The sequence below is a fragment of the Leptopilina heterotoma genome, unplaced genomic scaffold (genome assembly GCF_015476425.1).
Source record: "Leptopilina heterotoma isolate Lh14 unplaced genomic scaffold, ASM1547642v1 Lhet_18, whole genome shotgun sequence".
NCBI lineage: Eukaryota > Metazoa > Arthropoda > Insecta > Hymenoptera > Figitidae > Leptopilina > Leptopilina heterotoma.
The window spans coordinates 1,114,198-1,128,785 of record NW_025110896.1 but is presented as its reverse complement, the minus strand read 5'-3'; the positions used below and the strand labels follow the sequence as shown (position 1 = coordinate 1,128,785).

General features: G+C 22.4%; 1 protein-coding gene across 1 annotated transcript in view; it reads right to left on the bottom strand.

The window, feature by feature from the left end:
• The window catches only part of LOC122499936 (Kv channel-interacting protein 1-like), a 464,957-nt gene that overhangs the window by 327,428 nt on the left and 122,941 nt on the right, over nt 1–14,588 (bottom strand). The window contains exon 2 of the mRNA XM_043608540.1: nt 10,272–10,394. Coding sequence (XP_043464475.1) covers nt 10,272–10,353 — 82 coding nt within the window. The 5' untranslated portion in view covers nt 10,354–10,394. The remainder of the gene's footprint in view (nt 1–10,271; nt 10,395–14,588) is intronic.

The window sequence follows — 14,588 nt, the reverse complement described above, 5'->3', positions numbered from 1 at the left end:
GCAATTCATTGAAACACGAGTGACGAATATTATGAAATATTTACGAAACAAGCATCACATTTGTACTACATTACTATAAATGAAATCAATGAAATGTTGTTAAACCATTTGTGGAATGAGGCTAAAAACAATTGGCTTCCGTAAAGTTGTGTTATATATATATATATATATCGATATACACGCATTATAAGAATTCCCTTCCCGAATATCTCTCAGAAAGACATTGCTTGGAGATGAATGAAATTTTCCAGGAATTCTCGTAAGATGCTGGTGGATGATTCAATCGCGCGCTTAAATATTTAGGTTCTCGCTTGGTTTCTCTCGGAGCCGCCCTTTCAAAAATTCACGGGTTTCTCTGATGACGAATCATTGCAGAATATATTATAATGTACAGCACATAGGGTTTCTCTCACACACAAATTGATGATATATAATTACAGAGCGAAAAAAACATTTTTTTTTTTGGTCCATTCACAGCATCCCTTTTTTGAAATTATAGACCTTCATCTAAGGTTGAGTCACTATCGAGAAATTCCAATGATTATCTTATTTATCGAATGTGATTAAATAGTCTTAGGATTTTTTTTAAAATTTTTAATACTATTTAACTATTTTAATAGTATTTTTATTTTTTAACTTTTAAATAATTAAATTAAGAGCATTTGAATTATTTATGACGTCATAATTTGTTAAAATTTGTTGAAATTTGTTGAAATTTGTTTTAAAATTCTGTCGTTATAATAATTCAAATTCTCATAAATAATTTTTTTTCTATTTTAAATAGAAAATAGGAAAGGAGAAAAAAATAGAAAATTAAATAGAAAATTGTTTTAAATAAACAAAATTGTTTAAAAATAATTTTTGTAAATTATAATAAATTCAAAACAATTCTGAACGTTCAACTGAACAAACAATTTTTTCTATCAAAATTATTTTCAAAAATCACTGCAGTGAAAAAAAATATTTGATTCAAATAACCGATTATACTTGTCTGTTATCAAATAAAATATTTACTCGAATCAAATAATTTTTATTTAAATCAATTAAATTGAATTTGCTTCAAATATACTGAAATTATTGGTTTCAAATACAGAATAAAAATTAATCAAATTTTTTTTTCAGTGTGACTATGCTTAAAATAAAAAATTATAAATTCCAAATAAATAAACGAAAATAAACATTTATTAATTTTTACTATTTGCATTTATTATTAATAATAATTTAAAAACAAATTAAATTTCCTTCACTTGAAAGTTCGAAATCTTAGGAATAATTTATTTATTTACTTATTTTATTTATTAAATAAATAAATTAATTAATTTTGAAAAAAATAATTATACCAATAATATCAATTTCGCTCGTTTATAAATTTATAATTGCTGTTAAAAGTTTTCATTTCTGGAATAAGTAGGTCGTGCAAGGTTGTATTACGTGGTATTAGAGCAATGAATTTATTGCACATGTTCGCGTAATACAAACTGGGAGGGAAAATTTAAGAGAAAAATTGCACTTTACAATTGAAAATTTACGTCAGATTTTTTAAATAGACATATGATGAAAAAAATAGTGTGGGACTGCCACAAGAGAAAAAAAGAGGAGTCATCAAAGTTTTGCAATATCGATCATTTCATTTTAAGAATGGAAGTAGTCGCATATAATAATGATAATGATATTGCAAAAGATCAACAACCGGATATCCTATATGTAATAAGTGCGTATATATAAGAAAGTCATCTCAAGTTCAATGAATATTTCTCCATTTGCATTTTCTCGTTATGCAAGAGACAAAAATTCTCTCAATATGTGAAAAAAAAAATGAGGAGAAATTGATTCCGTCCGCAGAGTTTTTTTTCGATGATTCATACAACATTGAATAATTATTGCTTGCATATAGAAACATTTCTTGGTTCAAATTTTGTTATTATTTTTATTTTTTTCTACTTTTCTGTACTTTTTCTTCTCTCTTTCAGTATTTTTTCTTCTTTCCTTTTTCAGTATTTTTTGTTCTTCTTTTCTTTTTTGGAATATTTTTTTCTTCTTTTCTTTTTTCAGTATTTTATACTTTTCAATATTTTCTTCTTTTCTGTATTTTTACTTCTTTTCTTTTTCCAGAATTTTCTTCTTTTAAATATTTTCTGACTTTCTGTATTTTTCCTTTTTTTATTTTTTCAATATTTTCTTCTTTTCTTTTTTCAGTATTTTCTTCTTTTTTCTTCTTTTAAACATTTTCTTTCTTTCTGTATATTTTTCCTTCTTTTTTGTATTTTTCTTTTCTTTCTCCAAAATTTTCTTCTTTTTTCTTCTTTTAAATATTTTCTTTCTTTCTGTATTTTTCCTTCTTTTATAATTTCAATATTTTCTTCTTTTTTCTTCTACTCCTTTTTCAGTATTTTCTTCTTTTCAATATTTTCTTCCTTTCTGTATTTTTACTTAATTTCTTTTTTCAGTATTTTCTTCTTTTAAATATTTTCTTTCTGTCTGTATTTTCCCTTCTTTTTGTATTTTTTTTTCCAAAATTTTCTTTTTTCTTCTTTTAAATATTTTCCTTCTTTCTCTATTTTTCCTTCTTTTATTATTTCAATATTTTCTTTTTTTTCTTCTACTCCTTTTTCAGTATTTTTTTCTTTTTCTCTACTTTTTAGTATTTTCTTTTTTTCTTCTTTTCTTTTTGAAGTATTTTTCTTCTTTTAAATATTTTCTTTCTTTCAGTATTTTTTCTTCCTTTTGGTATTTTTCTTTTATTTTCTTTTTTCAGTATTTTCTTCTTTTTTCTTCTTTTAAATATTTTCATTGTTTCTGTATTTTCCCTTCTTTTTTGTATTTTTTTTCCTTTTTCAGTATTTTCTTCTTTTTTCTTCTTTTAAATATTTTCCTTCTTTCTCTATTCTTCCTTCTTTTATTATTTCAATATTTTCATTTTTTTCTTCTACTCCTTTTTCAGTATTTTTTTCTTTTTCTCTACTTTTTAGTATTTTCTTTTTTTTCTTCTTTTCTTTTTGAAGTATTTTTCTTCTTTTAAATATTTTCTTTCTTTCAGTATTTTTTCTTCCTTTTTGTATTTTTCTTTTATTTTCTTTTTTCAGTATTTTCTTCTTTCTTCTTCTTTTAAATATTTTCTTCCTTTCTGCATTTTTCCTTCTTTTCTGCAGGTATAATAGAATTTGTGCGAAGAATTTTATTACTTTTGAAAATAATAGAACTTCTGCAAATATTTATAACTTTTCCAAAATTCAATTCTTTTTTCATGAGGCAAAATAAGACACCAAAATTTAGAATTTTCCGATGAATTCTAAAAATTTAATTTTTTCCAGTACTTTTAATAAAAATCCCTGACTTTTACCTGATTTCACCAACTAATTTTAAAATTGGTCAGTGAAAAATTATTTTAGTGAAATTATTTTATGGAAAATAAAATTGAAACAAAATAAACAATTAATAAAATTTTTATCTTAAGTATAATTAAATTTTAAACGATAATGATAAATTGAAAGTGTTGAGAAAAATTTTGCATATAATGGTAATAATTATATGAAGAGTGATTTTTTTTGTCACAGTCTCAAATTGCATATATACTGAGAAAGTGTGTGAGGAGTCATTCCAAAGAGTGTACATGTATGCACATACTGCAGAGATCATTTCCTCTGCGAAATGATTCATCCGAGGTTGTGATGTCGCCAGTTGGAATCGCGAGAGAAAAATGATAGCGGGTCGAAATGTATCGCTCAGTATCACCTTACACGCAACAAAGTGGTGGTGCACCTGTATTATATGAATTTATCTCCTCATCTATAGAAATCTAGATCACACATTAGAATATATTCTGTTTCTCTGTTTGTATCTCGTAAACGATAAGATTTATTATTATCCGCCTTTTTTTTTTTTTTTTTGCTACCTACACAACTGGCTGTGTTCATTCATTTCTTCTCTCCATTCAAGTTTCATATTTACTTTGATATTTACTTTTTTATTTACTTTTTTATTCACTTTTTTATTCACTTATTTACTTACTTTTTCATTCACTTTTTTTATTCACTTTTTATTCACTCCTTATTCACTTCTTTATTTAATTTTATAATTACTTTTTTATTTAGTTTTCCTTTTACTTTCTAATTTTCTGTTTACTTTTCTATTTAAATTTTTGCCTAGATTTTTATTTACTTTTCTGTTTACTTTTCTATTTACTTTATTACTTACTTGTTTTATTCACTTTGGTATTTTTCAATTTATTTTTTATTTACTTTTCTATATAAATTTTTACTTACTTTATTATTTATTTTTCCCTTTGCTTTTCTACTTACTTTATTACTTACTTGATTTATTTACTTTTGTATTTTTTCTATTTACTTCTTTACTTAATTTTTTACTTAAATTATTACTGACTTTTTTTATTTACTTTGATATTTTTACCAAATACAAAATTTTACCAATAAAAATATATTTACTTTTTATTTACTTTCTACTGAAATTTTTACTTCCTTTTTTATTTACTTTGGTATTTTTCTGTTTAATTTTTATTTACTTTCTATTTCAATTTTTACTTCCTTTTTTATTTGCTTTTCTATTTAATTTTTACTTAATTTTCTACTTACATTATTACTAATAACTTTTCTATTTAAATTTATAGATACTTTTTAATTACTTTATTACTTACTTGTTTTATTTACTTTGATATTTTTTATATTTACTTTTTTTACGTTTCTACTTAAATTTTTACTTTCTTTAATATTTACTTTTCTTTTTACTTTTCTATTTACTTTATTACTTTTTTATCTACAGTTCTATTTAAATTTTCTCTCACTTTTTTATTCACTTTTCTTTTTACTTTTTTTACTTACTTTCTTATTAGAAATAACTATTAGTAAAATTTACTAATTAAAAAGCAAAAATTCAGTCACTAATATTCAAATTAGAAAACATTTTTCCTGATTTAAATTTAGAAATAATTTTTTTTTTTTGCACATCAAAAATACAATTTAAAATTGTCTTTCGTCCCATTTTCAAAGATTTAACTGCAAACGTCAAAGAAGTACATACATTAAATAATAATTACAGTTTCTTATGAGGAAAAACAATTGTTTAACAATGCTGGTAATGTTCCATCATTTATTACAAGTATATGACGGGAAGTCCCCGTACAGTGACGTAAATTAGGTACGTCTTAAAATTCATCAATAAAAAAATAACGCTTAGATGTTTCAATTTTTCTAGCTAATGAATAATTTAAACAATGCAACAACAAATATATAATAAAAAAAAGTTTCTCAGTTTTAAAGATTTAAATATAGAATTTGCTATATATACATATATAATAAATAATAATATAATGCAAATATAAATATTATTCCTTTACTTATTTACACTTTTAAAAATTTAAAACAGTATTTTTAAAAATATCATTTGAGGAAAAATTATATATTTATGGAAATATTGCAAAAACTTTCTATACAATTGAAAAATAAATTTGTCTTTCTACAAATAGTGTTGACAAAAATAATAATACCTAATAATTTGCTTGGAGTAAAATTTTTTAATATTATAAAAAATAAATTTTAAATTTTCATTAAAATGTTTGTATAGAAAGTTTTTCGATAACTGTTTATTCATAGAGATTATGAAATGACAGGTTGTTCATTGTATTAATAGTGCATAGCTAAAGTTTTTTTTTTCTTATTTCTTTTTTTTTTCCTTTTACAGATGTGCATATGCAAGCTCAAATTCCAGAGCAGATGCCTCGTTGCTATTAATGTATTATTTTCAATTTCTTCTCAGTATGCCAAGTCAGAATGGACATTTACAATTAATTAATATACTGTTGCTCTGCTCTTAAAGAATCTAATTGACTTTTAATGACAACTGGACAAAATTTTGTTAATATTTTCAAAAATTTTACAAATTTTGTCAAAATTTAATTTTTTATTTTCAAAAAAATGTCACAAATTTTGTCAAAATTTTATTTTTATTTTCAAAAATGTCAGAAATATTAACAAAATTTTATTTTTTATTTATCTTAAAAAAAATGTGTAAAATCTTTAGGAAAATATGGAAAAGCTCTATAAAAAAGAATTTCAAAAGCTCTGTAAGAAATATGCAAAATATCTGTAAGAAAATATGCAGAATTTTTTATAGTTTTTCTTCTGAATTTTTAAAAAAATTTTTTGTTCCTTGTAGCAAAAATAATTATTGTTTCGATATTGATTCTTTATCAGCGATTATTTCTTCTTTTGAGTTCTTGACAACATTTTTTTCTCCTTTTTAGTTATTGTCAAATTTTCTTTATTTATTTTTTCTTCTTTTCAGCTATCGACAAATTTTCTTTATTTATTTTTTCTTCTTTTGAGTTATTGACAATTTTTTTTTTATTTACTTTTTTCTTCTTTTGAGTTATTGACAATTCTTTTTTATTTATTCTTTTATTTATTCATAACAATACATTTTTGTTGATATTTTTCCTGATTGCAAAATTTTTTTATTTATTGCATCAATTTTAATTTTCATTATTTTTTCATTTATTCTAATTAATTAATTGTTTTAATTAATTTATTTATTTACTCTAATTAATTGTTTATTTTCATTATTCTTTCATTTATTCTAATATTTTATTCTGTATTTTCATTATTTTTGATATTTATTTACAACAAAAAGAGAAATGAATAAAGCCTTTATCACTAATTAATTAATTTTCTAATTTAATGCTAACGCATTAAATTACAAAATTAATTAATTAGAGATAAAAATGTAAAAAAAAATTGACGGGGAAAATCGTGGAGAATCCACTGATTTCTTTGCAGAGAGTATGTACTAACAGCGCATTGAACTTAGTTTGAGCCATTAACAGAAAATTATTTGAAAATCGTAGAATAGTAGAAAATGACGTGTCGCATCGGTTATGTTTGACAATCGGGGTCAACGGTTTCCTGTTCGTTTTTAAACGAAATGACGAGTGTATAGTGTCCATGTGACTCAATGAAAGTGTTGTACTAAAGAAACTTGTGAATTTCAAGATCAGGCAAAAATATTTCCCCAAAAAGGAAAAGAAAATCAAAAAATCTCGCCTTCGAAATAGAAAATTTTGAAGTCGAAATATTTAAATCTATAACTTTTTTTTCTTAATCACTTTGTTATTGTGAATAAAAAATTCGATCATTTTTTTCAAATCGAACAGTCAATTTGTTACAGAATCAAAAAAAAAAAAATAATAAATCGCAGTTTTCGAAAATTTGTGTTCGTTTTAAACAAAAAAATCTAAACTCTAAAATTTAATTTCAAAAGTTATTTAACTTTTGAAAGTTTCAGCTTCAGAAAAAAAAATTAAAAATGAAAATTCTTTTGTTTCAGGAAATCGAAAGGACTCAACGCTCGAGTGTAATCACTGAGGTGAGTAAAGGTTTTAATATTACTTCTTGGGTGAAGGAAAAAAAATTTTTTTTTCTTGTGACATTCTTTTTTGACGAATATATATATATATATATTTTCGCAATGAGTCGCGAGGAATCGTAAAGACGTAGGTGGACTCGCATCCGTTGCCAAACAACGGCATTCTTGTGACGGAGTGTAAATGCTTTTTATGCCATAGAGTACATACCGTACTGTATCAATAGAAATAAAAGGACCTTTATTGATCATGACGTTATATCACTAACAATTCATGTCGTCACGAGATCTCATCTTGATAGCGTATTTCGCTTTCAATATTTTTATATACAATTTTCTACTTTTTATTATTATTGCTCTATTGACATTTTCTTTTACACTTTCTTCAAAAAAAAAAAAAAAGGAATTTTTATTGAAATATCTTTTCAGTATTTTCTATTTAAACATTACTTTTAATATTTTTCATCTTGTGTCTTTGAATATTTTATTTTTTATATTTTTTTATATTTTATTTATTTAAAAAAATTTTTTTTAAAAATATTTTATTTTATTTTTATTTATTTATTTTTCTTTTTTCTTCTTTTAAGGAAAAATTGAAACAGCAACATTAAGAATTGAAGTAATTTAACTCACAAGCAAAAATTTTGCATTGATAACTTCTATTAATTAATTGATTTTTTATATTAATTGACGAATTAATTTCTATTAATTTTTTTACACACTGGAAAAAAAAATGTTCTTAAAAATAGATGATTTCGATATTAAAATAGAACCAAGTTATACGATTTAGTACAAAAATTGATACAAAATTAGTATACTTTTTTCTTTTTACAGTGTAAATTGTAAATTTATAATTAAAAATTGTGAGTTGTAGATGAAAGAAAAATTCATCTTTGTTTCACTGTTTCTCTCTCTTATTTCCTGACCTGCTTTATTGATTTTAATCTAAAGGTACGACGTACGACATTATGTCAATGCCTTATCTCGATATTACCAACTCCTCTCAGGGACATTAATAATTGCAGATCCATCGCGTATATCTCTCGCGTTAATAATGTTTTGATTGTAAGCCGTTAGCCTTGATTGTCGCATATAGGCAATTCTTGTGAAATGATTTCATAACAATAATGTGAGTTCAAAATCTGCTACAATAAAATAGAAATCAAGAAAGATTCTCTTTCTTCTTATGATTTTCTCTTCACTGTATAAAAATCACAATGTAAAAAAAATATAATTGTCAAAAAAATATAATGTCAAATTTTAATAATATTATTAGTGTTAATTTCAAACCAAATTTTTAGTATTATACTTCTACTAGTTTTATTTTAAATTTTTAATAGAAGAAAGCAAAGAATCACAGTGATTTTTCCAAGTAATTTTAGATGAAAAAAAGGAATTTTATTTTTTATAAAAAGAGGATTAAGTTTAAAAAAGTGAATTTTGAAATTAACTAAAAATTTATTCTATTGTAGCGCCTGAAATTTATTTTAGAGATTTTCTTACTTTTTCCCTTAACTGCAGCTTTTTTAATGAATTTTTTTCTTTTTTGCTAAACTTTTTCTGTTAATTATAGATATTTTTTTTTATCTTTTTCTGAAGTCTGTAACTTTCTTTAAATTTGTTTGAAGAGAGTGACTATTTTTTGATTTCTCGCGGGAAGAATTATTCATATTATATACATATATATATTTGGAGCATATATCCAAATAGCGTTCTCGTCAAAAATGATCAAAACCACTTTAAGACGATCTAGATGGTTCTACTTGAGGCTAAAATAATCCTCATTTGCTGGAGCGAGGCTTGTGTGCTTTAAATTCCACTAAAGAAACTTTCTGCAATACTGCAGGAAGAAAGTACTAGAGTCCATTGATTTTTTTAACTACTCAAAAGACATTATCAAACATGTAAATGTAAAAAAAAGTCCATTTTGCATTCCAAACCAAAAAAATAGTCAATTAAAAATTGATAAGTAATTTTTAATAAAAACTTAATTATTAATTACTTATTACCTAGTAATTAATAATTAACGAAGGATTGATAATTAAATAGTAATTAATAATTAACGAAGGATTAATAATTAAATAGTAATTAATAATTAACGAAGGATTAATAATTAAATAGTAATTAATAATTAAACAGTAATGAATAATTATGTTTCTAAAGTTTTGAACATTTAAATGAACGACGAGATTTTTTTCACTTTTTTTATTTGAATTATTTTCAATAAAAATCATTTTGTATATTAAAAAAATGTATTCCCAACTATAAGCAAATGTTTAGTTTTGAATACTTTTCTTTATTGGACAGCAATTTTTAAAAATATTTAAATAGAAGAAAAATTTCGTTCATTTGAACGATTAAAATTTTTGGAAAATTAATAATTAAGTAAAAATTAATAATATTAATTAATAATTAATAATTAGCTGAATTAATAATTCATGAGTAATAAATAATAGCCACGAATTAGTAATTAATTCGTTATTAATATTCTAGTTGAGAAAAACTAACTAATTAATAATTATTAGTTGTTAACAAGTTAATAACTAATTAATAATTACCTAAGAATTGAAAATTAATTGATAATTATCAGAAAACTAAGAATTAATAATAATTAATAACTAATTAATAATTACGAATTTGCTACTAGTTAAGAATTAATAATTAATTCGTAGTTAATAATAGAAAATTTAATTCGAATTAAATACGTAAATTTAAGTAACTTTAGGTAAAATTTTTTTATTATTATTTCTAAGCAATGAAATTTTGAATGTAGAATTAATTTTCTTTAAATAATAATTAATATTAGTGTTAATTTTCAAAAAAAATTGTTTCGATTCTAAATTAAAGAAATAATATTGAAATTCGTGTTTTATTTTCTAAATTAATGTTTATTTTGTTACCTTTCGTTGATGTTGGCTTTATACTAAAAATCCTTAAAATTCTTTGCTCGTTCATTTTCAAATCATAGAATTTTGATTTCATCGAGAAGAAATAATTGCTCCCAGTGACTCTGTGACTTATTTCTGTAAATAAAATATTTATAATTTTTATTAATCTTACAAAAAAAATATTTTCTTAAATCAATATTATTTTGATTCATTTTAAAAAAATTAAAAATTTTTTTTAGAAAATTAAAATCAATGGAAAGAAAGCATTTTTGAATTCGTACGTTTCTTTATTAATTGTTATTTTTCCTTTTTGTTAAATTGGCAATTTTTTGTTTTTTTGTTAAAATTTTGCCAAATAATTAATTTTCTTTGTTCATTTTGTTGTTCTTGATTTTGATTTACATTTTTAATTTTCACATTTTTCTATTAAATCCTATTTTACTTGTTCAAAAAATAATTAATTTTTCTAAATGGTTAACTTTGATAAATGTTTAATTTTGTCAAAATATTAATTTCGTATTTTGTTTAGTTTCTTGTTTGGTAATTTATATTTTACTTTGCACATTTTTTTTGACTAAATGCAATTTTACTTGTTCAATAAATGATTAATTTTGCCAAATGGCTAATTTTTTTAAAGGTTTAAGTTTAATTTTGTAAAAATTTTAATTTTGTTAAATGGTTAATTTTGGCAAATACTTTATTTGATTTTTTATTTTTATTAATTGTATTGCTTGTCGATTGACTGTTTTTAATTTGCAAATGATTAATTTTTATAAATATTTAATTTTGTAAAAATATTAATTTCGTTTCTTGTTAAGTTTGCTGTTTCGTAATTTATATTTTTTAATTTACAAAATTATTTTTCTAAATGTTATTTTACTTCTTCAATAAATGATTAATTTTGCCAAATGAATACTTTTTTTAAATGTTTAATTTTGTCAAATTTATAATTTCGTTAAATGGTTAATTTTGGCAAATAGTTAATTTTAATTTTATTAATTTTATTACTTGATGATTGACTTTTTTTAATTTGCAAATGATAAATTTTTCCAAATGGTGAATTTTTATAAATGTTTAATTTTGTAAAAATTTTAATTTTATTTTTTGTTAAGTTTGTTGTTTGGTAATTTATATTTTTTAATTTATAAGATTTTTTTACTAAATGTTATTTTACTTGTTCAATAAATAATTGATTTTGCCAAATGGAAATTTTTTTTTAAATAATCAATTTTGTCAAATTTATAATTTTGTTAAATGGTTATTCTAATAATATGTTATTCTAATGAATAATTTTTTCAAATGTTTAATTTTCCCAAATGTTTAATTTCGTTAAATAACGATTTATGTTTATCATAATTAAAATTTGTTACTTCATGTAAAAATTACATATTCTAATTAATCATTAAGCACAAGAAACGTGTTTTATTTACAACAGAGAAAATATGACAATAAATGCCGAGTCATATCAAAGCAGAAAAGGAAATTATATTTCCCCCTTTACATGTGTTAAATGTAAATAAATCAATGTTTACGATTTCAATCTATAGTTGTATCAGTTTAATTCTTTCTCTCAAGGAAGGAATATATCACAATTTTTCTTGATATTAAACTTTTGTCGGGAAATAGTACAAAAATATATTTTTGTCGTGTTTTTCAAATTTAATAAAAGTTTATAATATTGCGAAATTTTTCACTTGTTTTTTTTTTTTTTTGATTTTCTTCTCGAAAGAAAGAACATTGTTTCGAAATTTTTTGTGTGGTTTATAAAAAAAAAAGTGATCAAAAAAGGAAAATTTTTCGTTTTTTTGTTTATTTAATGTACGAATTAAGTGAAAGGTGAGGTGAAATGCTTAGACATAAAAGTGATTCTAGTTTTACATATGTATGAAGCTGGATCTTACGTTCGAGATTCTGCTACTTCTCTTTAGTGCTTTCAAAAATGGGGGCAGCAATTTTCTTAAGGCCCTCGTATGGTCCGGTAATTGTCACACTTTAATTTTTTTATGGCATTTTTAATTTGAGAAAACAAAAATTTTTTTTAAACTTGTTTGCATTTGACAATCAATTATTTAGTTGAATTATCATTCTTCTTTGTAAAAGAGGTGAATTTTGATTTTTCTTGACACTATTTCGCTGACAAATTTTCAAATTAGAATTTTTTCAATTAATTGTTTTGAAATATTTTTGAATATTCGGTAAAAATTTAATTTAATCAAAAATTGTTTTCCGTCCTTTTATTGTTCACTTACTGTTTTCTAAAATATATTTTATGTAAATTGACATTTATAACCAATGAAAAAAAAAAAATTTTCTAAATATGACGGATAATAAATGAATGCTGATGATTGACTGTGCACTGGAATAATATTGACTCAACTTCACTGCCATGAATTTTACACTCGGTGAGCGTAATTGCCATAAATTATTTTAAACTTTTGAAAATTATTCCATAAATTAAATTTAATTTGGTTTTTTTTTTTAATTAATTTTCGTTAATTATTTTTCAAAAATTATTTTTTACTTTCGTAATACAAATTTTAATTTCCCAACATCAGATTCGAATTTTAATTTTAATTCTTTTTTTTTCGAATTCGAAATTCTCGCAATTCGAAAATTGTAAAATATTTCTTTTCGGTTTTGCGAGAGATCGTCCGATCAATTTCTGACGATGGAGGTGAGCTTTTTTTGTTTCGCCAGTATACGCATTGCATATTGCGAATGAAACGAAAATTCTGGGTGGTCCATCGTGGCCGAAAATGTTAAGCAGAGCAGAGTAAAGAGAGAAATGTGAAAGAGATAGAGAGATGGTGGAAAAAAAGAGAGAAAGAGTAAGAGAGAAAGAGAGCGTGATCCGCGTGCCTTTCGTATACTGCGGAATGTGACCGATGTCTCTATCCGCTTCTTTTGTCCCCAACCTCTTAAATCGCGGACCACACGAATCGATAATTACTCGAACGAGAAATTTACTCCCGCCTTTTCCACTTTGACCGGTTTTCAAACGTTGTTTTTATACCAAACAAAATTTTGTCCCCGCGAGAATGCTTCACGAAATTTTGCACGCGTTTTATACATATATATGTATATAGAGAGAGAATGCATCGACTGGTTTTCAAATGACACGTGTGTATCTTTCGTTTAATACGTGTGACATCCTCTGAGTGCAACGAACCTCCAGGAAAAGCTCTACTCAAAAGCAAAAAGAATTTTTTTTTTTTTATTTAATATTTAATAATTTTTTTTTTTTAAATAAAATTAGCAATTTTAAAAATAAGAGAATTTAAAAATTTTCTAATTTAAATTTTTTTTGAAAAGACTAAAAATTGAATTTTAGAGAAATTACAAATAATTCCAGAAATTCAATTATTTTCAAAAAAAAAAAATTCTTATAAAATTCAATTATTTTCAACAAAAATAAAATTCTTCTTATAAAATTCAACTATGTTCAAAATTTGAAAAATATTCTCATAAAAATCCCAATTATCTTTATAAATAACAAAATTCTTCTCCAAAATTCAATTATTTTCATAAATGTCAAAAAAATTCTTGTCCTAATTTCAATTATTTTCAAAAATAAAATGCATTTTTCTTATTTCAATTATTTTCAATATCTATTTTAATAAAATTTTCCAAAAAGAATTCAATTATTTAAAAAAAATTTCTAATAAAATTGTATGTAAACAGTTCATTTTTTTTATAAATAATAAAAATTTCACAGGAATTCAATTATTTTCATAAAAAATAATTTAAAATTCTAGAAAATAATAATTGAATTAAAATGATGAAAACAATTTTGATGAAGTTACAGTAACAATATTCTTATAATATAAAGTAATGATTTTATCTCGATATCGATATCTTCATGTTTTACAATATTTTTAACGTTATTTAATTTAAAAAGGGTTTGAATTTAAAATTTTTGAATATCTTAATTCCTGTGGAAAATCCTGTTTAAAAAATTGTGATTCATAAACAAAAGTTGTTTGACAATTTTCTAATTTTGTTAAGAAGTAAAGAACAAAAGTAATTTCAATTTGACAAAACATAATATTTAACAAAATTTTATAGTCTTTTAATGAAAAGAAGTGAAAAAAATTCTGATGATTTCTATTTGTCATTACAATTTTGAATTAATTATAAAATAAGTTCTGAATTAATTTTATTAGTTCTTAATTCTTAATTTTTGAGTTTTACAAAAATAAAGGAAAAAAATGTTTATAAATTCTTTGTGTCAATATTACAAATATCTTAATTGAAAATGAAATTGAAAATTTTTGAATTTTTAGAAAATAAAAGCAAAAATTTTACTAAAGAAAATGTTCTGTTACATTT